This window comes from Rhipicephalus microplus, chromosome 10 (assembly GCF_043290135.1).
Source record: "Rhipicephalus microplus isolate Deutch F79 chromosome 10, USDA_Rmic, whole genome shotgun sequence".
Classification (NCBI taxonomy): Eukaryota; Metazoa; Arthropoda; class Arachnida; order Ixodida; family Ixodidae; genus Rhipicephalus; species Rhipicephalus microplus.
Window position 1 is genome coordinate 2,710,368 of NC_134709.1, and position 27,044 is coordinate 2,737,411.

A 27,044-nucleotide genomic window follows, 5' to 3' on the forward strand; every position below is an offset into this window, starting at 1 on the left:
CTGAACGATGAAACAATTAAAAGAGCCCGATGTACTAGAAATGAAAGTAGCTGACGTGGTTCCTTGGCCGAGTTGGTACGACATAATTCACATAAAGAACAGCGCCAATAACGAGGGACAAGAGAAAGAAGGAGACAGACAGCGGCACTGACTTACAACAAGATTTATTTGCTAGAACCGCACAATATATACTTGGGCAGTATCTGACAAAAAAAGAAAAAATACAAAACGAAGAAAACAGAATCCACCTAACAACCACGTAATCATCGCCACAACGCACCATGAACAACACGTGTGCTAACGTTCCGAAGAAAATCTCTTTCTTTTTGCGATAGTGCAATTGAAGTCCTGCTGACACATGCACTGCCCAGCCTTTCTATCTCTGCAGCCTCATAAATTTCACGTATCATCTGGTCCCGATGACGCCCAATGACGGTACAAAGCTGAAAATCGGGGACACAACCGCAGTCTCGGCAATGAATGCCGAGGTGGCCCGAAACTGTAGAGGAGACGTTGTGAGCGTGCTATTTCAGCCGCTCATTTAAACACCTGCCTGTTTGGCCGATGTACCACTTGCCGCAGGACAGGGGTAGAGAGTACACCACCCCTTCAATGCATGGAACGTACTTCTTCCGATGCTTGATTTTGCAGCCTCGCTCAACCCTGGAATCAGGATTCACGGCCCTGCACAACCTAGCCAGTTTTTCTGGAGCAGAAAAAACCAGGTCTACGTCGCACCTGCTGGCCACTTTTTTGAGGTTGTGGGTGACGCCGTGGATATAGGGAATAACGACGAAGTTTCGTTTCTCCCGTCCCTTATCCTTTGTACGGGTTGGAGCATTATTCTCTGGGCTCGTTCTGATTTCTCGGAGTAGACACTCAGAAACGGTGGTCAAAACATATATCGGGAAACCAGCTTCAGTAAGGCGTTTAGTTTGCTGATTAAAGCACTGCTTTTGTTAATCTAGCAGGCAATGGGCCTTTCAAGGGAAAAATTTACATATGTAGTACAGGACTGGGCAGTATGCATAGAACGTATACTTGCATATTGGATCGCAATGGTATTGAAGCACGAAAAAAATGTTCTGGCTAAGGCTTTTTTTTTCACAGACCAAGCTGTTCTTCTGTCTTAAAAAGAAAATTGTGATCAGGTTTCGTTAGGTTTGTCAAAAGAAAGCAGATGCTTGTTCAAATCTACAAAACCATTTCAGTATGTCCCGTTAAAAAAACATAAACAAAAGATATTGACAGTACGGAGATTATGAGAGGGACATCAGCCTGCTCATACCTAGTGTTCAGGCAAAGATAATGTCATGCTTCACAGTGAAAATAGCCCATTGAGATATTGTGGTTTGCCGTTCACTTAGTTTCTTAAAGGCCAACTTGCACAAGCATAAACATTTTCATGACTGTCAGTAACTTCCTTTATTAGTCACATTGGTGATAAAAACATTCAGGTCTCTTGCACGTCAGTTTCACAATCGCATTGGTGCCACTGTAAAGCGAGGTGAAAAAATTACGTCCTTCATACCAAGGGCATGAATTCTCCTTGTATTCATTTTCATCATTTTATTCATTTCATCTTGTATAAGTATTCACTATGCGTGATAGTTTTTTTGGTGATGCCCCCCCTTACCCATTGCCTCTAACAAGGCCTGTAAGGACTTTTTAAATACATGAATAAATAAATGAAGTCACAAGCCAAAGATGTGCTTCCTGAATATGTGAGGCACATAGTGTAGACTGTAACGCATTTGAAATTTAAAGGAACACTAATGAGGAACTGTGACTTGGTTTGTATTGATAATCTACACTCTAAGAACTCTAATTCTATATGTTTTACTATCATACGCTCATTATTGACAGACAAAATCAAGGTTTAAGTCTTATTTTAAATTTCACGCCAAAATCTCCGCGCGTGACTAAAAAAATTTCAAAATGCCTTTTTGCTATTTTCGTGGCATTTGCTTGAAGAAATCTTTTTAAACTTTGTATGTTAAGTGTAGGGCATCTACAGATTACAATGTACTTCATTTTTATCGATTAATGACACGGTGTTTGGTGCAGGAATCTCAAAGTGGCGTCGCCAACCAAATTTTTTTATCGCTCGTTTTCTCGCTTACTAAGTGTTGCGTCGCGGTAAGAGTCAGTGATGTTCCGTGCAGAGAATTCGCCCTTTTTAGGCGAATTCTCGCCTGTCATTTTGAGCTAAATGGAAAAAGAGAATCATGATATTGCAGGGACTTTCAGAATTGGTTAAATTCTTCTATGATGACCAATAATTAGCAGTCACAGTGCACCTTCAAATCAGTTCTGGCGCATGCACCCTTGAGATTTGTTTCTGATATTTACGTGGAGCGATGTCTTGTTCACTATTGGTGTTAGACTTGAAGCCCACAATGCGCAGTGTACTAACAGTATATGAATTAATAAAGACATGCTTTTGTTGTGCTGCTGCGGAGGGCCTAGTCATAATTTCAAAAGTCGCCAGTACATCAGAGACGTGTAATTATGGTATGTGTGTGCATATATGGGGGCGGAAATTAGTACTGTTGTGCAGGGAAATATGCTGGAAATTTTGTCTATGCTTGCCGGGAAAAATCCTCGAAATAGGGAATTTGCATATCTCTGAATGGGAATTCCTCGGCGTAGTATGGAACATCACTGGAAAGAGTGGCGTTTTTGGGATTGTGGAACTGTACCTTACTAATGTGCGAAAAATCATTTTGCCCTGCATTGTGCCTTTAAAGGGCCAGTAAACAACCCTGAGGTCCAAAAAATGTTATGAAGAAAACTATGTGCACTTTTGCTTTGTGAGCATGTTGCCGCAAAGATTTTGTGAATGCGTGCTATAATAAGGAAGTTACAGGGGTTAGAACATCCGTTCCAGCAGGTTTCGAATTCTCGCCCGGCCTCACTACCCTTCGCTGCCATGGGAAAGGTGAAAGGTGCAGCTTGTCGTTGTGACTGCACTTCGACAACGGATGATGGTGGGTAGTGAGGATGGCAGTTTGATGATTGCAGGTAGATCATTGCCGTATAAAGAGTCGAGGACTTCCCACTTAAAGTCGCTTAAAAACAGATGGTGAACAAAATGCTAGATCAAGGCAACTAAGCTTGCCTGAACTTGGTGAAAAGTACATTGGTGTGCCGGAGTTAAAAAAACAAATGTAATTCGATAAAATAAAATCTTCAATGAGATGCCCTCTTTGGCCCGTTTTGTCACTGCCCCATAAGGTGTATCATGGGTGTTATAATCTCCTACGACAACAAACGGTTCTGAAAGTGGGAGAGTCAGCTCCTCGAGTTCTTGTAGTGTCAATTGTTCGTTGAGCGAAATGTAAATGGTGCAAATGGTTATGGTTTCGTGCGCTATACAGTCGAACCCCGCTACAACGAACGCCGCTTCAACGAAACTCCTGCTACAACGAAAAATTCACGGTTCCCCTGGTTCATCTGGTTGCTAGGAGATGATATCGCATTGCGTTGGCCAGAGCGCAAAGACATCGTCAGCTGACCGAGCCGGAAAGCGATACATCTGATTGCATGGGCTAAAAAGCTGCGATGCCCTCGATAAAACGGGAAGGAACCAGGCATCAGCTTCCACAGGTGAGTGTATTGAATATCCTTTATGTTCGACGTACGGTATGATGGAAAGTATCCTTGCAGAACATAACGCGCGATACTGCATGCGCCAGCGTAGTGTTCCTGGGATTCATTTACGGCTCTTAGTAACTGTTCTTAAACGCAATAAAACACAGCGCAATTAACCATGACGCTGACGTCATGGCGCAGCTAGCGCTGGAGTTTCTTCGTTCGTTCGCTTTGTCCGCATCGTGATATCACTGTGGTTCAATTTATTCACAACTATTTGTCCATGTGTCAATAATGTCAGCGAATTCGCGTACATTTATAATTGCTGTCGTGCAGGTTGCCCAAAGATTCCCATCGAAGGAGGCTATGAATCGAGGCCATTGGACTCAGCCAACGCAACTGGGAACCAACGAAATGGTCTTTTATGTGCTCAAAACACTTCCCACCTGACCACTTCAATGGAACGGTGTCAGTGGCAGTTCCCTTTTGCGAGGATGCCGTTCCTACTGCCGTGAGAAACGGCAACGAGACGCGCGCTGCAGATTCAAATGCCCAACCTTTAATGGAGAGACATGCAAATCGACTGCATGGTTATATACACCGGTATATTGCCCAGGTGAATGTACAGGAAATGGAACAAAGTTTTATTGAGTGCAAGCATTGCTTTTGAGCATTTCAAATAAACTTCCAGTTACGTGCCTCAAGCCTATTGAGCTAAATGCAAGAAACTGTGCAACTCGAAAGAGTAATCGCCGTGGACTTTTTTTTTTTTTTTTTTTTTCAGGTGAACCGATAAGTTAAGGGTATGCGACATAATTTAAGAATGCCATCTGCATTGGCCTTCCTCCATAGAACCATGTTGCACCTTCAGATTATCCCTTGCATCTGTGCATCATAACAATCCCACCATAAAGTTTCTTGCAATCGCACCAAGGTGGCGGCACTTCAGTCAAGTTACAGTAGGGCGGGTGATCGTTCGGGTACGACCACTTTGAAGAGAACTTTGGCCCGTATAAACTACCTCGCACAAAACGCAATGGAATCTGAACATGTCAAGCAGCTTCGCAAATCGCCTTCTTGTGTCAAACATAATTGGGTTAGGCACGTCTTTTCTACTCTTGACGATACAGCCTTCAGTGAGAGCACCGGGCCAATGCATTCCAATTGTCACCGTCGCGCACGGAAACGGGTCACCACTGTCTCCTACATTAAGAGCTGCCGAAGGTGTCTTCAGTTCTCGGAAATGTATCCTTTCATCGTAGAGGAGCGCAGCAGCACTACAAGCGAAGGCAAACAGCAATGTTGCGGCGTGAAGCTTTCTCGGAGAAGCTGTCGCAGGCTTCGAAAACCCCTCGCGATGGCACGCTGAATACTGCGCACGCAACCGTGGCGACATACACTCACTGTAGGATTAACCTCTCAAACCTTATGTCATCCGCGAACACAGTGATCTCCTAATATTTCAGATTCACGGACAACAAGCCGGTCAAAGGTGTAATTTGCCGGCGACGGGGCCATGACGGGGCATCAGCGGCGTGCCCACATTGCCATAGCAACCATTGCGAAAAAGCACCTGACTTCCGCCACACTTTTTTTTTTCTGCCGCTTGGATAACGAGGGCCTCTCCTCAGTTTTTCTTCCTCCATGGCTGATGAAGATGATGAGTAGTGGCTTTGCCCTTTATAACGGGTGAACACATATATGTTGTGTTCAAGCCTAGGTATATAAAGAAAAGAACAAACAAAAAAAGATCGAAAGCACAAAGAAGAGTTCACTTTTGGCACCAATTTCACCACTGTTGGAGCCTTGTCTTTGTAGTGGAAACTGCTTTTGCATTCCTGTCCGTCAAGGCCAGCTAGTGTAGTGGCCTCTGGTGGGCACGGCGAGAGTTTTTGGCATTGTAGCACCAAGTGGTCAACTGTCTACTGTTCCGCTCCGCACTCTCTGCACAGGGTGGAGTGGATGTTTGGGTCGAAGTGGCTATGGTATGTGAGCGTGCAAAGTGCTTCCGCACGTGTTTCGAACAGTAGCCCACTTCCACCACTGTTGTCATACACAGATATCGAGGCAATGGCCTCTTTGTATGTACGATACAGCTGAAGTGTACTCTTCTGCTGCATCGAGATTTCCCATTGCGCAGTCTCCACTTTGCGTATACGTTTCCGTACTGCTGCGGAAAACTTGTGCTCCGTGGTCTCGATTGTTGAGAGGTCCAACATGTCGTATTTGCGTCGAAGAGAGTAGACTGTGTTCGACCACTGTGTCTCGAGTCCCACGAAGTACAGATCGCGGAACATACGACGGGCCCACTGCTAATCGTTCATGAAGTGTAGGCGTCCTTCATAAATGATCTTGCTCGTGGCTTCCTGCGCCTCGTACGCAGACCAACCCTTGTTCCCCTGGATGGCCTCCACGGCAACCCTTCCATGGCAGCCCAATGCCAAACAGCCCACCTCCCTTTGGCCTCGCTCCAGCCACTCACGAATTTTGCTAGACAGGCATATGATGGCGTTTGCAAAGGTCAGACATGGTACATGAATAAATATCCACAGACCTCGCACCAATACATATCTGTTGCAGCCCCAGAGGCTTCTCCGGCGCAGAATGCAGCTCGCACGCTGGGAAGTCAGCCGCAATCGATCCTCGTGCCCCGAGAATGGGTCTTCTCCCGTGCCTATGGTCACCCCCAGATACCGGTATTTTGTTGAAAAAAGCAACTTGTCTCCATTAGGAAGTTCTAATGGGAGGTTTGTGTCTACTTCTCCAGCAAATTGGACAACAGCCGACTACTGAGGGTTAAACCAAAGGCCTAGCTAGGTCTGCCAAATGAAGAGCTGATATTGTCACCAGCTGTTGTAGGTGATGTAGGTCTTCTGCAAGAAGAACAATATCATCTGCAAAAACCAGCCCCCGCAGTGTCCATACTTCGGGCGGCCCTTCCGACAGGAATTTCATCTGAAAACCGATATTTGACTGGATGAGGGCACTTTCTAAACCCGATGCATACAGCATGTAGTGCAGTGGCGAGAGTGGGCACCCCTGCTTGAGTCCTCTGCAGACCGTTACTGGCTCAGATGCCGTATCTACCAAGCGTGCCACCACCGAGCAAGCCGAATAAAGGCGACGCAGAAGGTCTATTCATTTTTGTGGCATGTCCAGCTGGGTCATGCGCTGCAGCATTAGGTGATGTGGAACAGTCGTATGCCTTCGAAACATTCAGGAAGCATGTGAGTAGATTGCGGGATTGTTTACGCGCAATCTCAATGCATTGGGTAAACACGAAAAAATTATCCTCCAGGCGTCTGTTTGGGCGGAAAAGCCATTTTGGAGTTCTGTGAAGTGTCCGCTATATTCAGCCCATCTACTGATCCGTGCCTTAACTACTTGTGCAAATAGCCTGTATAGCACAATGGTCACAGTTATGGGCCTGTAGCTGCTGAGGAAACTGCTGTCAGTGCCTTTTTTGGAAACTAGACATACGCGGCTTTGCAACCAGTCGTTGGTGATGGGGTTTCCTTCTATAATACCCGTGAGGATAGCAGCAAGATGTTCCCTCGCTATTTGTCCCAGGCACTTTACCAGACCTGCGGGTATATCATCCAGCCCATGTGTCGTCGGTGATGCTATTTTCGCTAGGGCATGCTCTAGCGCTACTCGCGCGACTTTCCATTCAGGGTCTGTCTCCTATGCATCCTCTGGGGTCGGTGGTATATGTACTTCGGTCTCTGCGGCTACCACCGGAGCCGGGGCTCCGGAAACAATCTGGATGTACTCAGTTGTCCGCTTTTTGACATTGGAGAAGTGTTCCCTAGTCACCTTGTCTCCGAGCGTTGGACGTGAGGGGCTTTTTCTGTCGAATTTCGCTACATACAGTGAAATCTCAGTATAACGAACTTCAGAGGGCCGCGGCAATTCGTTCGTTATTTTGAAAGGTTGTTATAGTGAAAACCCAAAAATTGACCATAAATACCTATTTTCCACTGACCAAAAGAACTTACCTTAAATAGTGGGTCCTTGAACTCATTTTTAACGAGAAAAAAACTAATGCACAGTGAACACCAGAAAATGCACGTTTACTTTGAAGAAGTCAGTTTTTTTTTTTTGATGAGTGCAGCACAAACTTTGTTTCGCGAAGAGCCCCAGCTCATCTACATTCCTGTGGTGCGACTCAGTTCTTTAGTCACAACAGCCTGCTTTTTGCCTTCCAGTTGCCGAAGAATATCCAATTTCTCGCTTAGCGAAAACTGATTCCGCTTCTTTGTCGCAAGCAGAGATGAACCCATTCGTAGTAGCACCACAGCTTAAACGCCGACTTGCTTTGCGGACGCGATAAGTAATCACTGAAAAGAGATGAACAAGATTGACAAACAAAACCTCCTAGTCCTAGACCACATAAAGAAGTGACAAAAAAAGAAAAACCCGAAGCGTTGCGGCTGTCAGTGCCTCTTCCGAAATAAAAAAGTGATAAAAAAAATTCCTCGCAGTTCGTTTTCTGCTCCCTCGCTGTCTCAGGTTTTCCGCGCCTATGCTTCCAGCTCCGCGACTCCCACTCTACCTCGCTGACATTGCCCTCCCGTGTTGCCCTCGCCTCTGCGCTTGTAAACCCGCAGTTCCCGCTTTCAATAAAAAAACAAGGTCGCCCTTTCGTTTGTTTTTTTTTTTTTTTACCCTCTGCACTGTCGTGCGTCTTTTCAGAAGCCGATAGTTATAGCGCGAGCACAGAACGATGACAAAAAGAAGAGAGGCACATGAGCACTCTTTGTCGTCATTCTGTTGTCGCGCTATAACTATCGTCATGTCATACCAACTAGCCCAAACTGCCACACTTCTGAAAAGCAAGGTGTCTGTTCGCTTTGTCGTCTGTTTGCGTACCTCTCCGGTGGTGGAGACGGATTTCAAAACATGAGTTTGTAGTACTGAGGCATTGTTAATATAACGCGGAACTAAATTCATGGTAGTTATTCCGAAAAGTTCGGTATTCTGAAGAATGTAGTAGCGAAATAGTTTTACATTGAAACTATTAGCAGTCGGTGCGGGTTTTTTTTTTAAAGTTCATTCATCTGAAAAGTTCGATAATGTAGGGTTCGTTATACAGATATTTCACTGCACCTCTAAATGTTCTGCATTCTACTACGACCTGGTGTTGTGAGCTCCTTGATTTTCTTGTAGTCGCTTTCCGCAATCTTGCGTTGCACTAGTTGTTGCATATGCCACTTCAACTTCAACCCCAGGTACTTGTGCCACGCCTGCTCACAATCTTCAGCTGGGAGGTTCCGAATGGCGCTCCGATGCTCTCGATTTGCTGCACGTCGGGCTTTCAACGCCTCTTTCACCTCGGTGTCTCACTACGGTTTACGCTGAACACCTTTGCGAGAGTTTACACGAGTATCATGTCTGCCCATCAAGTCTTTCAGTTCTTTGATGAACGCTTCATACGTGACTGGGCCATCTGAATTATTGAATACATCGCCCGCTTCAAATGCCTTAGCTATTGTGTCGTAGGCTTCTACTGGTAAGAACCACCTTGCTGAGCTGCGGTGTCGGCGCTGGGTTCTATGGTAGGGTGAAGCTGCGAAATTCAGCTTTATTCTCTTGTGGTTGCTCCCCACACTGTATTGGCCTGCCTCATCAACATGTACTCGGGTGATGTGCATCACTAGTCTACGTGACACAAGGGCATAGTCGATACATGACTGACTGACTGTTGCGCGCACACCACGTGTCCATATTCTCGCTGTTCAGCAAGCATGGGCGCCGCTATTGCTCGATAGCGATGGCAATGAGACTGCCCTAATTTTGTCACTGGCAAAAGCAGGACAGTTTCATTGCCATCGCTATGGAGCAATGGCGGCACCCATGCTTGCAGAACAGCGGTGGCATAGAGTTTCATGCAATAATATCTAGAAAGGAATATGGCATGGCGATCGTGTGCCCCCATGGGAATTATGGGAAGTACAGGCTTCAGATTGGATAGGGTTAGCTAGTGAAATGTCCACAGACCTTTTGCTACAGTTTCAGTTTCGTTTTTCGCGGAGCGCGGGTAGTGGGGTGCAATAAAACAGGCTAAGCAGTGCCTTTCTTGCTCGAAGAGGCTGACGACTACTAGATCTTCTGATTTGCTGCGACGTTGGAGCTTTGCGAGTCGCATTTGACAGTTGAAACGAAGCCTCGTCCACTCACCGCTGCGCCTAGATGTAGCGTCTCATGACAGTGCAGGGTATTGCCTGGCGTTCATGTTTTTCGCGAGCACGTCTTGCCTAAACTCGTTTTAAACCGACTGTAAAACGATGACGAAGCTAAGTAGACGCACTGTCATGCTTCGCTGACTCGACTTCACAACAAAACTAGAGGTGCATTGGGGGCAGACCACAAGGACAGGCGCACCTAGCGTCGCAGAAGACGAAACAATAAATGGTTCTCACTTAATACTGTACTGCTATTTGCATAAATAGATAATGCATACTTATGAGAGAAAAACAAGCACGTTTCTGTAGTGACGTGCCCGGGTAGCGCGGACGCCGCTAGCCGAGCCAAAAGTGGGCGTGAAGCCCGCGAAGAATGACCCGACAACGCGTAGTTCACAAACAGCAAAAAGCCCTGCTTAATGCCCACCGATGCCTTTTATACAGAGTGGGGGTGCCACCTCCCAGTTACTAGAAGCAACAGGTGGCGTCCTCTACATCGCTCCTTCCGGAGCTCTCAAACACAAGTGTTCCAAAGGTGCACCACCAAGAAACAGTCCCTGCAGCAGTCTCACAAATTAAGTCTCCGAGGTGGCACCACGCGTCGGCCGTATCGTGTGTAACGGTGACCTGGCGATCCTGCAGCCGGTGCAGGAGCTGGAGTGTCCGATGTGTTACCGGTTGCTGCCCGCTGTGGTCCGGGAGACGGCGCCGATGTCGGGGCCGCAGAGTTGGGGATTCCCGTCTCATCTGAGGGGGCCGACTGAGGATTGCTGCAGGGGACAGGCTGTCTGCGGTTTCTCACTAGTATGCCACTGGGCGTCTGGACGATGTACGAGCAGGGTCTCTGAGCCGGGCTTAGGACCGTCGCCCTTGCCCGCGTGTCATGCACCCAGACTTCCTCCCCATCGTCGAGAGCACGAAGGTCATGCGCTGCGTGTCGGTTATTGTAGTCTCTCTGTTGTCTTCGTCTCTGGGAGGCATCTCTGTCATTGAATTCTTTCACCTGGGACCAATCTGGAACAAGGCTTTGAGCCGTGGCTGGCACACGAGTTCGCAGAGAGCGTCCCTTGAGCAGTTGGGCCGGGCTGTAGCCAGACACACCGGGAGTGTTACGGTATGCTAGCAGAGCCAGAAACGGGTCTGTGGCCTTTAGAAACAACTCCTTGATCCTGCGAACCATGCGCTCTGCTTCGACGTTCGACTGCGGGTAGCGTGGACTGCTCGTGACATGCGTGAAACCGTATGTCTTCCCAAAGTCCTCAAAAGCTTTGCAGGAAAACTGTGGCCCATTGTCGCTGACAACAGTCACCGGGATGCCGTGTCGGGCAAATGTGCTCTTGATCGCAGAAATAACGGCTCCCGCAGAAGTGGACCGGAGTGTGAGGACCTCAGGGTACCGAGAACGGTAGTCGACAACCACCAGGAACTCTTGATTAGCAAAATGAAACAAGTCAATGGCCACCCTTTGCCACGGAGCTGATGGTGTCTCGGTCGCAATCATGGGCTCACAGCGTTGAACGCGTAGAGAAGCACATGCTGGGCAGTTCTCTACGGCTGCTTTAACCTGGCTGTTGAGACTGGGCCACCACACAAAGCCTCGGGCCACCGCCAAGCACCGATTGACGCCTTGGTGACCATCGTGCAGCAGGTTCACGATGTCTCTGCGTAGTGTTGCAGGCACAACTAGGCGTCCGCCCATGAACAGCATGTTCTCGCATACAGTGAAGTCTCCCCGGTGGTCCCAGTAATGCGTCATGTTGAGCAGCAGATGGTCTCGTCGAGGCCACCCTTTCATGCAGTATGCTTTCAGCATTGAGCACTCACCGTCTGAAGTTTGGTGAGACCTGAAGTCTTCAAGACGTACGGCCAGGGTTGCAGGAAGGGCTGCCACAACCAGAGACACAAAAATTTCTGTGCTGTCCTCTTCGGACGTGGAAGAGCCTTCGGGATCTCTAGAGAGGGTGTCTGCCGTGGCCAGGTACTTTCCTGGAACATACTTGACTGTGAACTGATATTGCATGAGCCTTATGCGAAATCTTTGGATGCGAGGGGGCATGAGGTCCAGATCGGCGGAACCAAGCAACCTGACGAGCGGCTGATGATAAGTTTCAACGACAAAGCTGAGTCCACGCAGGAATTCCTCAAACCTCTCGATAGCCCAAGAGACACCAAGCGCTTCTTTCTCAATCTGACTGTACCGCTGCTGAGCGGTAGTCGGTGCTCTTGACGCAAACGCGACAGCCCGTCGCTCTCCGGTCTGTTGCTCCTGCAAGAGAACCGCGCCTGGCCCGAACGAACTGGCATCTGCCGACACAAGGGTGGGTAGCTCTGGATTGTAGCTGGCCATACAAGCATTAGATGCCACCATTCCCTTCAATGTCTCGAAAGAGGTTGCTTGCGCATGGTCCGAGGTCCAGACCACGTTCTTCTTCAACAGGAGCCGTATCGGTGTAGTGACGGCAGACAGGTTCGGTAAAAATCTTCCAATGTGATTCAGCATGCCCAGGAAACGACGGACGCCATGCGTATCTGTCGGCGGCTTCATGTTCACAATAGGAGATACCTTGTCAGGGTCAGCCGAGATGCCACTGGCGCTCACCACTACACCAAGGAACTTGACGGAAGATACCCCGAAGGAGCATTTCGAGGCATTCAACATAATGCCCGCTTGTTCTAACTTGCAAAGGACTGCTTGGAATCTGCTGTCGTGCTCGAAACGGCTCCTGCCGAATACTAGAATGTCATCTACCATGTTCACACACCCTTCCAGGCCCTCTAGAATCCGAGACATTTGGCGCTGAAATACTTCGGGAGCGGACGTGATGCCGACGGGCAGGCGGCGGTAGCAGTAGCGTCCAAATGATGTTATGAAGGTAGTCAGCTCCTGACAGCTTTCCGATAGCCTTACTTGATGAAACCCCGATTTTGCATCAAGTTTCGAGAAGACCGCGGCATTGCCAAGACGGCCAAGTACCTGGTCCACTGTAGGCATAAGGTGTCTCTCCCGAAGAACTACTTGGTTCAACTTCGTGAGGTCAACACAAATTCGGTATTCGCCATCGGCTTTGGGTACCAGCACAATACCAGCACACCACGGGATTGGCACTGTGACTTGCCGGATGACCCTGTCCCTTTCCATGGCATCTAAGTCCTTCTTGACTACGCCTTCGAGGGGAATAGGGATGCGCCTAGGAACGCTGAGAGAAAATGGAATCGCTCCCGGCTTGATACGAATGTGGTATTCTTCAGGCATCTCGCCAAGGCCTGAGAACAGCGAAGCTGCGGCCTTGTCTGACGTTGGGGGCCTATTCGGAGCTTCCGCATCTTCCACGGTGTCAACAAACTGGACGACTCCCAGGTCCACTACCGCCGAGTACCCCAGCAGAGGAGAGTCAATGTCTGCTGCAACGTACAACGTTTTGCATACCGACCGGCCTCACCATGACAGGGTAGCAGGAAACGTCCCAAGCAACCTCAGGCGGCAGCGGCCCGGCCCCATCAACTGTTCATTACCGGGTTTGTCAAGGTCTACTGGGCACCCGGCGAAGCTCGGAGGTACGACCGAAACGTCCGCCCCCAGTATCCACTTTCAATTGAAGGGGGCGTTCGTGAAGAACAACGTGCCGGCGTTCTGTTTGCGAGGCATCCACGGCGCTGAGCTGGATTTGGCTTAAACGCCTAGTATTATTCGAGCGGCAAACCGCCGCGAAGTGTCCCTTCTTGCGACATTGGTTGCATGGGGCCCACCGTGCTAGGCACTCAGATCGCGGATGAGGGGCGTGGCCGCAAAAATCGCATGCCGACTTCGGGCCGGCGCGGTACTCGGGAGGTCGACAGACGTTACCTTTACTTCGGGCAGCTTCGCATGCTGGGGCGTCAGCCATTCGGTACTAGTTGTTCGCAACGGCGTCGACGTTCAGTGCGTCTGGTGCAAGGCCTGTCCCCTGACGCCGCAATTTCTCATTTTCAGCGTCTTCGTACTGACGCGCTTGGATGAGCGCCTCGTCCAGGGTAAGCTTTGGATTGTGGCAGAGCTGGTCGGTCAAGCGAGAGTCAAGCAAACCAACGATAAATCTGTCCCGAACCAGCCGGTCGTCGATTTCCCGAGAGGCGTAGTTGCACTTCTTCACGAGATTTCGGAGCGCCATGAAAAACGCGTCGACTGACTCGCCTACCGCTTGCGTGCGCTTGTGGAACCTGCTCGACTCGTATACCCCGTTGACGGGGTGTACAAAATATCCCGAAAGACTTGTTGTCACGCCGGAATACGAGCGATAGGCCTCGGCGTCTGACATGAGAGACGAATGCACATCGCGACCTTGGGGACTCATACAGTAGAGGAGCGTGCGTACCTTGGTTTCTTCGGGGGCGGAGGACAGTCCTGAGACGAAGGAGTAATCCTCGAATTGTTGAAGCAACGCCGTCCATTGGGCTGGGTTGTCAAAAGTGAACTGCGGCGGAGTTCGCAATGTGAAGCTGGCGGTCACGGCGGAGGCGGCGGCTGGGTTATCCTGCATGTTGCACGGTTGTTGCAGGATCCCACTTCTGACACCATGTAGTGACGTGCCCAGGTAGCGCGGACGCCGCTAGCCGAGCCAAAAGTGGGCGTGAAGCCCGCGAAGAATGACCCGACAACGCGTAGTTCACAAACAGCAAAAAGCCCTGCTTAATGCCCACCGATGCCTTTTATACAGAGTGGGGGCACCACCTCCCAGTTACTAGAAGCAACAGGTGGCGTCCTCTACAGTTTCTTTTTAAGTGTTGTAAAAAAATAATTAAAATAATTCATTAAATCTTCATGGCAAATCTGGAATGCAATGGCAGGGCGATGCACACCCTGATGATTAAATTTGTCTACGTTTCACTTCTACGAAAGGTTTGCGTACAAAAAGATGAAGCAAGTTTTAATTTAATATACCTTCATATCATTTTGTTTTACACTCGGAAAAAAAGCGTTGCGAGTCTCAAGAACGATATCCATCCGAAGCAGATCCAAAGACCGTACTTCCCATCATTCCCATGCAGGTACAAGCAACGTTTCTAGAACTAGGTAAGTTGCAAAAAATGAGCAATGTTGTGCGGCGCCGCCACTGCCAGCGACATCTGTGGCGCTGCAGTCACATCCGGACTCAATTACTGCATGGTCGCTCGTGTCACTCCCGTAACCTCCGCCAGCTGTGCAATCACTAGCCGTGGGAGTTCTTTTTGCGTGAATAGTTTTGTGCTTCAGCGTACCCTGTTCTGCTTTGTATGTGTTGCATGTTTTCATCATGTCCACATGTTGCACTCCTGTCTGTACAAGTGGCTACAGGAAATGAGACACCACGACATTTCTTTTGTGCCCCGCATGTACCTCAGAAGCGAGAGGCATGGAACCACACTACTCCTCGTGCGGATAAGAAAATGATCAGCACATCACGTGTGCGTGATACGCACTTTCATTAGGAGGACATCCTGAAAACATTCACTCATGTCATCAATAGTAATTACAATTGGTGACGTGAGGAAAGTGGGACCTCATTGAAAGATGCGTTCCACAGATATTCCCGAATTTGCCCGCTTACCTTTCCAAACCCGCGACAAAGAAGCGAAAGCTGCCCGATAGGAGTGGGGTACTTTCCAGAGTATCATCAGCGAAAAAGAATAGGCTATCTCCGAGCACTGAGCTCGAAGACGGTGAAATAAGTTCTGACATGCTGTCAACGAGTGGCCTCATAGTTTCTCTTCAAGACATAGAAAGCGTTTAGAACATTTAGAAACGCTTCTATGTCTTCAAGACATAGAAGCGTTTGAGCGCTTGCGGAAAGCTGTTGAGAATAGCAAGACAAGACAACTTGTGGCGTTTATAGTGCTCAAAAAAGCAAAAAGAGCGCTATTTGTGGAGAAATGCGTAGTCATCGCAGAAGACATGACAGTCACCATTAGCAGCTGTCCCCATCGCTTAACTAAGTCGCCCGGGAACGCAGATACCATCACCCGAGTGACCGAACTTCTGGAGGACATAGAAAAGCTGAGTGTGTGTTCATGTTGTCCCGATGTGTCAACAGGCAGCCTTGTGAGTAATGACTACGAAGTGCTTACCGATGCCCCAAAGTGCAGCCCCAGCTCGAAGCTTTGGCTTCAGCTGTGTTAACAGGTTTCATTATAGGAACTCAAGAAGAAGCAGAGGGAAGACATGGCTAAGAAAAGCGCTGCACGCGCAGCTTTTCGACGGTCTAAGTTACTAAGGAATGTGACTGACATGAAAAAAAAAAAGCTGATTACACAACCAGACAAAAGCCACGATATCGCGCCACATAGTTGTAACAAGGAAGGGTACGAGACACTGTAATTGGGTTTTTCGTGCCTAAAAATTAATTTTGAACGTACACCAACTAACAACTAATGGACAGACTCGTATGTCATGCTATCAAGCATCGTTTATCGTGGGAAGTTCAGAAGGCCATAATTATGCTGTATTTGCCTTACACCGCCATATTGCGCAGTATTAGGTTCCTGCGGCAGCACAACAAGAAATTCCGATAATATATTGTTGCAAAGCTCTTTCAGAACGGCCACCCCGGTGTCTTGCCACGACGGTTGCACGTTTTCGTCTGCTAGCAAAAGCTTGTCGCGCCGCCAGCGCCACCAAACCGGAAGCTGTCTCAGTGCCTTGTGACAGGTCGTCTGACGCGGGGAGTTTTGCAACGTATCTAGTTCTGGAAATGTTGGGCACAAGCGCCACTGACGGAGCCTGCGTAGACGCTAGGTTTAGATTCCACTCTAGGTATGCGTAGACACTAGGTTTAGATTCCACTCTAGGTATTTTTGTATGAAACTCTATGAGCGGTGGTTTCTGGTGGTGCCAACGATTATTTTAGACTTCGTCGACATATTTTAGGGTTCTGAAATGCATGAAAATGTTAAAGATTATGTTTACTGTATAGACGCAGACGATTCGAACCTGAAGCTCAGTTGCTTAGTTCATGATTTCCTTCGCGCAGCTGCTGGGTGCATTTGCGGAACAATGTCTGCTCAGATTCCTGTGCTTATCATTTTGTTTGCGCTTGGTCAGTGTGGTAACTATTCAGAGCGGCTATTCGTCGCATTATCAACAAAATCAGCTAGCCACGAGTGATGGATCATAAGAATGGCATAAAATAAGGTAAAAGTCTCCGCACCACAATACCCTGCTGCCATCTCGGTGTTTTGACGGTGGACAGCTGCTGGTGTTAACGAGTTTACGGAACTGTTCGGTTCATTTACGAAAGCGGTTGTAGTCATTGTTTTAGCGTGCTTTTCACCAGGGCCTCGCTATGCATGGGTGAGAATCGCGTCATGACACTGCTGGGATAGAATAAAAAGAAGCAGACACTTTTTCATTTTTGAGAATAAATGTTCCCTTGTTTTGCTACTTCCGATCGGCTATATTTTTTTAATTTTACTACAACGAAATTTTCGCTTCAACAAAATTTTTTTCCGCACCCATTTAGTTTCGTTGTAGCGGGGTTCGACTGTAATAGTGACCGCTACAGCCTCGAGGGAGGTGTTTAATGTGATTGCTCAGGCGGGGAAGCCACCTTTGATTAGGAGCGTAGGTAAATCACTGTACCGTGTTGATTTATAAAATCCATCCCTAGAATGAAATCTCTTGAACAATGCTGCCGGACCACAAAGCTCACCACTTAAGTCTGGCAATTGCAACTCCTCCCAATAGACGGCCACAGTGCTCCCAGTTTTCACGACCGGTATAACCTTTTAATACATGAGTGTGCTTTGCACCTAGGTACTTGTATTTCTTTCGCTATACAAAACATGGGAATGGGTCTGGAACGGCCGGTGAGGCGGCTTGATGGGCTGCATAAGTCCGGCTGTCCTAGTTGGTGGTGTCTTCTATCGCTGACAATCTCCACCGATTTCCACGTAGTGGGCGACGTCGCCTATGAGGCGAAACTAGTTGTTGAGGTCGTTTTGGAGGTTGAATTGAAATGGAACTTCGGTGCGACCTCTTTTAAGAGGTCAGTCAAGGAGTTGAGGGAACCCTTCCGCCATTAGATAGTTTGAAAGTTCAGCAACAGCACTGACCACACACCACGGAGCCCTACAGGCGGACGCGGCAAAGCTTCATGAAAAGTGTGCAAGACGCCACTATAACCTAATATGCTATACCAAGGTTGGATGACCACACACGGTTAACCCTCGCCACCAGGAAAATTACAAGCTAGGAGAGAGGTGAAGACAGGAAAGATGAAAAAGTGAGAGGGAAATACGAAGGTGTATGTAAAGAAAGACAGGAAAAGGCGACTGCTGGTTTCTTCTGGGTTGGTCAGCTCAGGGGTGTCGTCTATGTGAAGCTAGGGCCAAAGGGGTGTGTTGCCTCTGCCGGGGGGCCTTAAAGGTCCAATTACCCGGCGTCATCTCAACCCCCAGGATCCCCTTTCCCGGGACACGGCTCAGCCAGTCACGGCTAGGCGTGGGAGAGGTCAAAACCCCCCGTTAGCTCGGGTCCGTGGTGTCGCTACACACCACACTCCTGCTTGCACAGACACCTTTGCAGGGGACTACTTTGAGGGGGATTAGGTTTCCCACGTTCCAATTATGCCAGTTTTTGTTTTCTTCCACCAAACGTCAGATACTTTTCTAATAGACCACACACATGGTTTCGCCATCGACGTGCCCATGTCCACAGCGAGGTACCCTAGCATAGTGAAAGACCCCGCAACATCGCCAACTATTTTGCAGGAGCGCAGAGGACACCCAGAAGGTCTTCCCGTTCATCATCACTCAACTAGTACGTGTCGCCACACTGCCAGCAGTATACTGGCCCAACTCAGGGCCGGTTCCCTACTTCACATCCAGAAAACTAAGGGCAGCAACCAAAGGAGGTGTGGTTGCTGTACGACGAAATGCCGAAGATTCTCCAACGACGACGAAACCTGCAGAACACGCCACAAGCCAAACAGAACCCTAATGTCGAAACTACATGGTACGAGGAAGATCTGAGGATGCAGAAAGGAAACAACGGAACAAACCGATGTAGCCATAATCCGACACTCTGATCCAACCGCGACTCAAGATGACGAACTACCGACGTTTACGTGCTTATCAGCGGTCACAGCGTCGCTGCTCTGGTTTACACTAGAGCAGATTACTCCGTCATCAGTGGCCAGTTCCCGGCCAAGTTGAAGAAGTTAAGACAGCTTCAGAAGTATCTGAAACCCGGACAGCTGGAGGCCACCTAATAACACCAACTGGAATCTGTTAAACAAGAATAACGATTAATGGCCAGACTTAAGTGGTGAGCTTTGTGGTCCGGCAGCATTGTTCAAGAGATTTCATTCTAGGGATGGATTTTATAAATCAACACGGTACAGTGATTTACCTACGCTCCTAAACAATAATGCTTTCCATGGACAATGCCATCTCACCAAATAGGACACTTGGCCACCTTACCTTGAATGTAATAGAAGAACAGGTCACCATTCCGCCTCTCTCCAGCGTCATCATTTCCATCGGCACCAATGAACCCACAGACTTGGAAGGTGTGAGTGAAGGCAACTAGCAACTGCTTCTCAGGCATGAGATCTTCGTCGCAAGAGGCTGAGCCCAGCTGAGGGATGGCAAAGAGAGGTGATGCTGACAAACTTCAGTCACAAATATAACCACCTCAACATTAGTACAACGGTTGCCTAGACAGATGAATCCATAGACGCTAGCAATGCTTTCATCCTCTTCAATGCTGCCAAAGCTGCTTTAACGAATCGAGGTCTCCAACCAGATTTCAAAGTCAGACCGGGCCTTCTGAAGGGCGAGCAGACCATGCCTCTGCGATTGAAGGACTGTTTCTCGTCATCATAGAGAATTTGACAAATCCCAGTCGTGAAACCGCATCATAACAGAAAAAGTGTCCAACCAGTTCGACAAAGCCCGTACTGAATTTCGACAGTCGAACGCGAGGCCATGAAGGAACAAGTAGACGAAATGCTACGTGACGACATCTTTCAGCCGTCCAAGAGTCTGTGGGTGTCACCCATGGTATTAGTGCAGATGAAGAACGGAACCCTAGATTTTTGCGTCAATTACCGTCGCCTGAACAAAATCACTAAGAAGAACGTGTACCCTCTCCCACATACAGCTGGTGCCCTGAACAGCGACTCTACAGCACAAAGCACTTTTCATCAATGAACCTCAAAACCGGCTACTAGCAAATCAAAATGGACGAGAGAGACTAAAAAAAGACTGCCTTCATAACACCAGACGATCTTCAAGTTCAAGGTCATGCCCTTTGGTCTTCGTTTGGTGCCTGCGACATTCCAGCATGTTATGGACACCGTGATGGCTGGATTGAAGTCATAGACTTGCCTTGTACACTTGCACGGCACTGTTGTATTGTCCTTGAGCTTTGAAGAGCATATTCAGTGCCTTGAAGCTGTTCTACAAGCTATCAAGACTTCCAAGTCACCCAAAACCAGAAAAGTGTCACTCTTGTTACTAGGACACGTGATTAGCAAGTCTGGGGTACGTCCCAACCAGCCAAAAACAGCCACCATCGTCGACTTCCTGCCGCCCACCAACAAGAAGGCAGTACATCGATTTCTCGGATTGTGCACCTATTAAATGTGTTTCAAAAAAAGATTCAGTGGAAAACAGCGCAGGACAATGCATTTCAGGAACTTAAAAAATGCCTGCAAACATCACGAATACTTGAGCATTTCAACTAATACATTGAAACAGAACTGCACACTGACGAAAGCCGCGTCAGACTCTGCACCGTCCTTGTGTAAAAAACTGATGGCTTAGAAAGGATTATCAATTACATTATCCAAGTCAGAAGATAACCTTTCCATTACATAAAGGCAGTGCCTTGCCATCATTTGGGTTACGTCAAAGTTTCCCCCCTATATCTATGGCAGGCCCTTCAAAGTTGTGAGCGACCACCACGTCCTGGCTAACTTGAATGACCCTTCAGGACGTCTCGCACGATGGAGCTTAAGACTGCAAGATTTCAACATTACTGCCATTTACAAGTCTGGAAAAAAACACTGACGCCCACTGCCTGTCTTGTGCTCCCATCGACCAGCCGCCACTAGACAAGCACGACGATCACTGGTTCCTGGGAATCATTAGTGCCGACTACTTCACTGATCAACAGCGAGCCAACTTGGAACTCAGGGGGGCCTCACTGAGTACCTTGAACGCAAGACCATTGTTCTGAAAGCATTCAAGACAGGACTGGCGTCGTTCTTCTTATGCAGCAGCATTCTTCAAAAACAAAACCTCGCACCCCTTTGAGCTAAGTACCTTCTGGGTGGTGCTGTCAGCATTGTGACCAGAAGTTCCACAAGGCCAGCACAATGGCCCAACTGCTGGCCACCTCATTTTTTTTCTCCACACGCTTGTGAGGATACAAGTTCTACTGGCCATGCCTTAGCGTTGACGTAGCTCATTACAAGGCCAGCGGGACTTCTTCAGCTTATTGAGCTAACTCACCGAGCGTTACAGCAAGTCAGTGTACACTTACCGGGGTCATTCCCAACGTCAGCTGTGGCAAACAAGTGGATCGTCGTTGCTACTGGATACCTCACCCGCTACACCAAAACAAGGGCCCTGGCTAAAGGGAGCGCTGCTGAGGTAGCAAAGCTCTTCGCTGAGGACATCGTTTGCAGCATCATTGCATTCCAGAGGTGTTCATTACCAACAGAGCCACCATCTTTACAGCAGAGTTCACTCAAGCGACCTTGAGGTAAAGCCATACCGAGCATATCTAAACAAGACCATCGGCAACATGCTGGCCCTGTACGTCGACGTTGAGCACAAGACGTGGGATGCAATTATTCCATACATGACCTCCGCTTACAATACGGCCGTCCCAGAAACGATGCACATGACACTGTAGAAGTTTGTCTAAGGAAGGATGCTGGCAACAACGCTGGACACAATGTTACCCAATGTCACCGACAAAGAAAACTTCGATGTGACTGTGTATCTTCAGTCCACCAAAGAAGCCCGACCACTTGCTGACCCACACATCGAAAACCAGCAGACGACCAACAAGCGCCGTTACAATCTTCGACGATGTTTCATGAAGTACCAGACCGGTGACCATGGCTGGTTTCTTAACCCTTTCATGTGGCGGAAGGGTTAAGAAACCCTTTCTTAACCCTTCCGCCACCTTGCGGGTTTTCGTAGAACTCATTTGCAGTACTTGTGTCCATGTGCTTCGAGTTGTCGATGAATTCGCCCTCGTGCTGTCAATTGCTAGCTTCCTGGTTAGCTCAATTGGCAGAGCGACCGCCCTGGATAGGCATTGGTCCTGGGTTCGAACCCTGGACCAAGACGAATTTTTCGGCAACAAAGAGGCTTTCTTTCTGAGACATCTGTATGAATTTCCATGTGGCTTCGTGCTACGAAACGAGTGGTTGTCTTCTTTTCCTTTCTTAACCCTTTGCCACCTTGCGGGTTCCCGCAGAACTCATTTGCTGTAGCTCATTAGGTAGAGCATCAGATGCATTATTCGACAGTCACAGGTTCGGTCCTAGCCAGCACTAAGTCATCTTTTCATTGACATTTACGCCATCCCCTATACTTTCCTTGGCATCATTATTACTTAGTTTTCAATGATGTTGTGTTTAACAAAGATAAACGAGCCCTTAAATTTCCATTTATTTTCTTCAGAAAAAGCTTTTATACTTGCTAGAAATAGGGTGACCTACTTTGCAAACTGAAAGTGAGCATTTTCAAACAATCTGAAGCAGTAAGGTATAGCACCCATCTTATAGACACAAGGTTTAAACCCAGCTGAATTCTCCTTAATTGACGTTGTTGGGGTTTCATGTCACAGAGCTAGCAAAATTCCAAGCGCATGAACAGAGTTGCCAGATGCTACAGACTAACAAGAAATAATCGTCACAAAAGAAGCCCAAATAAAGCAGTGCAAAGAAGCCCAAAAGAAGCAGAAATTTAATAATTTTTTTCTATTTTTGAAAATAGTTTTAACTTTAATGAAGAAATGTCACTCAAACAGGAAAGGGAGCAGAAAAAGTAACTTGTAATTATTTTGTGCAGCAGAAATATGCACAGCTACAGACTAAAGCACATATTTACTATTTACCATTGTTTCCAGGGTATCTCCACTTGGTTAAATGCATGTTTTCCAGCGCAAAGCTAAACACTGCTTGTTGATTCTCCCAATGTAAGTTTGACTTTGACACTCAAATACTCAATGTCATTGACATACACGCTATTGGTGAGCATGATGGTCACCAAGATAACCATACTTGGTGGGAAAATGCAAACAAGTGACTGAGAAATTCTACAAGTGACTCGGCGAAATAAGAAGCCCAAGTCCACTTATTATAAGCAGATCTAGTAACTGCCGATGACTACATAGCACAGTGACAAAGAGGGCAAACTTTGTGGCCCCCTTTTCTCAACAGCCGGAGTTTACATGTTTAATACATCTGGTGCTTCTAAACGAAGCTGTAGTGGAGGTGGCCTATATGTGTGATACATGCATTAAAGGATATCGTCCAGATGAACCACAAACAACCATGGCCTAAGGTACCTGCATGCACCACAAGCTGAGGTGGGGCTACTTGGATGATTCCGTGGAGCCACGATTCATTTCTTCATTCCCCTCCTTGTAGTCGTCATACATGGGGAATCCAGCTGCAAGCACGAAAACCAGTGCAATGGCTAATGGCAGCAAGATCCAATTTGCCTAGACTGTACTGTTCATACCCAAAAATTTACATTAAAAGGGTACTGACACAATAATGTTCAATTGTATTTTTTTTCGTCAACTAAAAACTGGAAGGTTGCCACGGCTAAAAGCCACAGCTTGACAAAGACCCTGGTGACTTGTAAAAACACATGGCAGCAGTGAGGAAATTATTCAAGGTACATTACAAACAAGTGCAAAAGCAAACATAAACAATACATGCTAATCATAAATAATCCAACAACTGGCCGCTTAAACGTACCCGCTAATGTGCAGGACTGGTCACAATGCAGTCTTCTTTGACCCCTGTTTACTTTACCGATGAACACCATGTATACACATACTGCTTATTGCAGTCCCCCAAGATGAAAGATCAGTTATAATGCGCTTACCAGAAAGTCTTTGTGACAAACAACGTAGCGAATGCGCGTATGGAAGAAGGCACGCTGGCTGCGCAGCTGGGGAGCGAGTGAAGAGGCCATTACAGAGGAAGGGATGCGGAGAGAATGAACGAGGGGCAGAGAAAGGAAAATTAAAAAAGACCGTGGCACGCTCACCGAGGAGGAGGAGGGTGATGGATAAAACCTTTGCACCGGCGCCGGCCTACCACTACCAGGCTGACACGGCTACGGTGTACTAGCATGTACTAGCGTTTCTAACGTGGCCACGGCCACTTGCTGAGACGTCATGGCACATGTGATCCCGCCATTATCAGCTGTGCTTAACAGTTTCCTGCTGAGAAAAGTGTAATTATCGAGCTATCTACACTGTAAATACAGCAAAACCTTGTTACAGCCAACCTCAGATTGACAGACAGACACAGACAGACAAAGAACTTTATTGGGTCCTGAGAAACGCTGCTCCTTTAGAGCAATGTCGCAGGCCACTCCCAGGTAGGAACGGGGAGGCCTAGCCTCACCACCGCATTGTGGGCTCTCTGGACAGCCCATAGTTGTGGTAGAAACTCTGAACTTCTTAAGGCAGAGTTCCAATTTTCTTCTGTGAGCCGACTTGAGTGCCGTAACGAGGGGCACTGCCAGAGCATATGTGCTAAGTCACTAACCTCACCACAATCAGGACAAGTAGAATAAAAAGCCTCTGAGGAGACTATGCTGAAGAAAAATAGGCTTAGATAGGACCTGATCTGGAGCATTCTAAACGTGATGGCCTGAGGTCTAGACAACTTGTTGTGTGGAGGAACAAATGACCGCCTACTCGACTGGTAGTGTTTAGCCACTTCACTGAATGTAAGTAAAGCGTCCCTGAACATCTCACTGCCAACCTGCGGACCTACGTCCTCCCCAGCGCGGAGGGTTAGTGCGCGCCTGGGAGTGAGCAGTGTCATTCAGGCTTACTTGAGAGTCCAGTAGGGGTTCGAGATGTGCAGGAAACTAGGTACTGGTATCTGGAGAAAGTGTCTTATTTACCAGTAATTTAAATACTTCAGTACTGACGGAACCAGAGGCGAAAGCCTTGACCGCTGACCTTGAGTCGGTGAAGACTTTCGATCTACTGTCATCCAAAAGGGCAAGGGCTTCAGCTAACTGAGGGAGTGGAGTCCCTAACTGACGCAGAATTGATAATAGAACCCATATGATTCACGGAAATAACAGCAAACCTAGCTGATTGACCGTACTGAGCGGCATCGACCAAACACACTGAATGAGGATCGTCCCTGATGTTCTTCAGAAGTGTGATAGCCCTAGCCCGGCGCCTTCCTACGTTGAGCTGAGGATGGACGTTTCACAGAAACGGAGAAACCTGAATGACAGTACCCTGTTCATCCGGTAGTTGAAGACTGTGATTCTCTACGAGTGCCGGACTGAGGCCTAGGACGGGCAGAATCTTCCTACCAGCCGGCGTAGACGACAGGTGCATAAGCTCTGCACTCTCTTGGGCTTCAATGATCTCATCTAGGGTATTATGAACTCCTAGCTGCATAAGCCGTTCAGTGCTTGTTCGCAAGGGCATGCCCAACACCCTCTTTACGCTTTTTCTGATCAGAGTTTCCAGCTTCTTTTCGAATCCATACCAAGAGTGCATGGCAGCAACGTACGTTATGTGACTCATGAGGAATTCATAAAAGAGCCTCATTAGATTGTCCTCTCTGAATCCCTCCCTTCTGTTCGAAACCCTATTAATCAACCTGATCATGTTCTCAGTCTTGGTTGAAAGCTTAGCGATGGTTTGTCCGTTGTACACATGCGACACTATAATCATGCCCAGCACTCTAATAGCGTCCACTCTCGAAATGGGGGCGCCACTCCCGGTGTGAAGTACAATGCCTACCTCTGATAACGGCTTCCAGTTTTTTGGCCTGAGTCCTTTTCTATTTGGCCTGTACAAAAGCAGCTCTGATTTACTTGAGGTGCACCTCAGCCCTGTGCCAGCAAGGAAGAGCTCTGTATGATCGATGGCTTCCTGGAGTGCAGTCTCGACTTCCCCTTCGCTACCTCCGGGACACCATATGGTGATATCATCAGCGGAAAGCGTATGGCTGATGCCCTTCACGTTAGATAGCAGTGTGGACAACTTGCATTTAGCGATGTTAAAGAGAAGCGAAGTTATCACCGCTCCTTGCGGCGTGCCTTTAGGGCCTAGTGCTATGGAAGAAAACTTGAGGTCTCCGATATTGAGCGTGGCCTTCCTGGATTTGAGAAAGGAGCTGACCTATCCGTGGAAGGCTTCGCCAAGCCCAAGCTGCGAAATGGAGTTGAAGATGTGCGCGTGAGAGATTTTGTCAAACGCTTTTTCCAAGTCAAGACCCAGGATGCCTCTTACGTCCCTTGTGTTCAAGTCTATGATTTGATGTTTGAGAAGCTTCATTGTGTCCTGTGCGGACAAAGACGGACGAAATGCAACCATGTTGTAAGGAAGAACACCTTTCTTCTCGATGTACTTGGAGACACGGTTCTAAATGATGTGCCCCGCCACCTTGCCGACACAGGATGTAAGCGATATGGGCCTTAGATTGCCTAAACCTGGAGGTCGCCCCAGCTTGGGAATGAAGACAACCGATGCCATTTTCCAAGAGTCTGGGACAGAATCTTCTCTCCATATGCGATTGATCTCATCGGTAAAGAAATTGATGGATTCGTCTTCCAGGTTCCTGAGGGCCTTGTTCGAGATGCCACCCGCCCCGAAGCCGATCGTCCATTAAGGTTTTGAAGAACTTCCCAAACGTCGCTGGCGGTAAAGGGCTCTCTGAGCTCAGTGCAAGGGGGTCCAGTATAAGACGGATAGTCTGAACAGCTCGAGGGGCTAATGGGTAAATATCTGTGAGCCAAACCATCCAGTATAGCGTCTTCAGAATCAGACCGCTTGGCGGCATGTATGAGTTTAGCAATGGCTTGCCTTTGATTACTTTTGGAATTCGACTCGTGCAAAAGGTGCTTTAGCAAATTCCATTTCCCTCCTATTCTCATTTAGCCATCAACAGAATTGCACACCTCATCCCACTGCTGCCTAAAGAGGGTCTGGCAGTGGTCCTCGATGGTTCGGTTAAGTTCTGCAATTTTCTTGCGGAGCCGACGATTTAGCCTCTGCCCCTTCCACCTATTGAGTAA

At 47.9% G+C, this 27,044-nt stretch overlaps 1 protein-coding gene across 5 annotated transcripts in view; it reads right to left on the reverse strand.

Moving 5' to 3' along the window:
* The window catches only part of LOC119181354 (NADH dehydrogenase [ubiquinone] 1 alpha subcomplex assembly factor 2), a 64,264-nt gene that overhangs the window by 2,454 nt on the left and 34,766 nt on the right, over positions 1–27,044 (reverse strand). Inside the window, exons 6-7 of one of the 5 annotated variants that reach the window (XM_075874866.1) lie at positions 23,323–23,426; positions 149–1,495 (exon numbers count right to left, since the gene is read on the reverse strand). In XM_075874866.1, the coding sequence (XP_075730981.1) occupies positions 23,350–23,426 (77 nt within the window). In that variant the 3' untranslated portion in view covers positions 149–1,495; positions 23,323–23,349. Of the gene's footprint in view, positions 1–148; positions 1,496–1,710; positions 7,935–16,182; positions 19,369–22,399; positions 23,427–27,044 lie in introns of those variants that run through there. The other 4 variants (XM_037432574.2, XM_075874865.1, XM_037432575.2 and 1 more) reach the window with 4 other exon arrangements.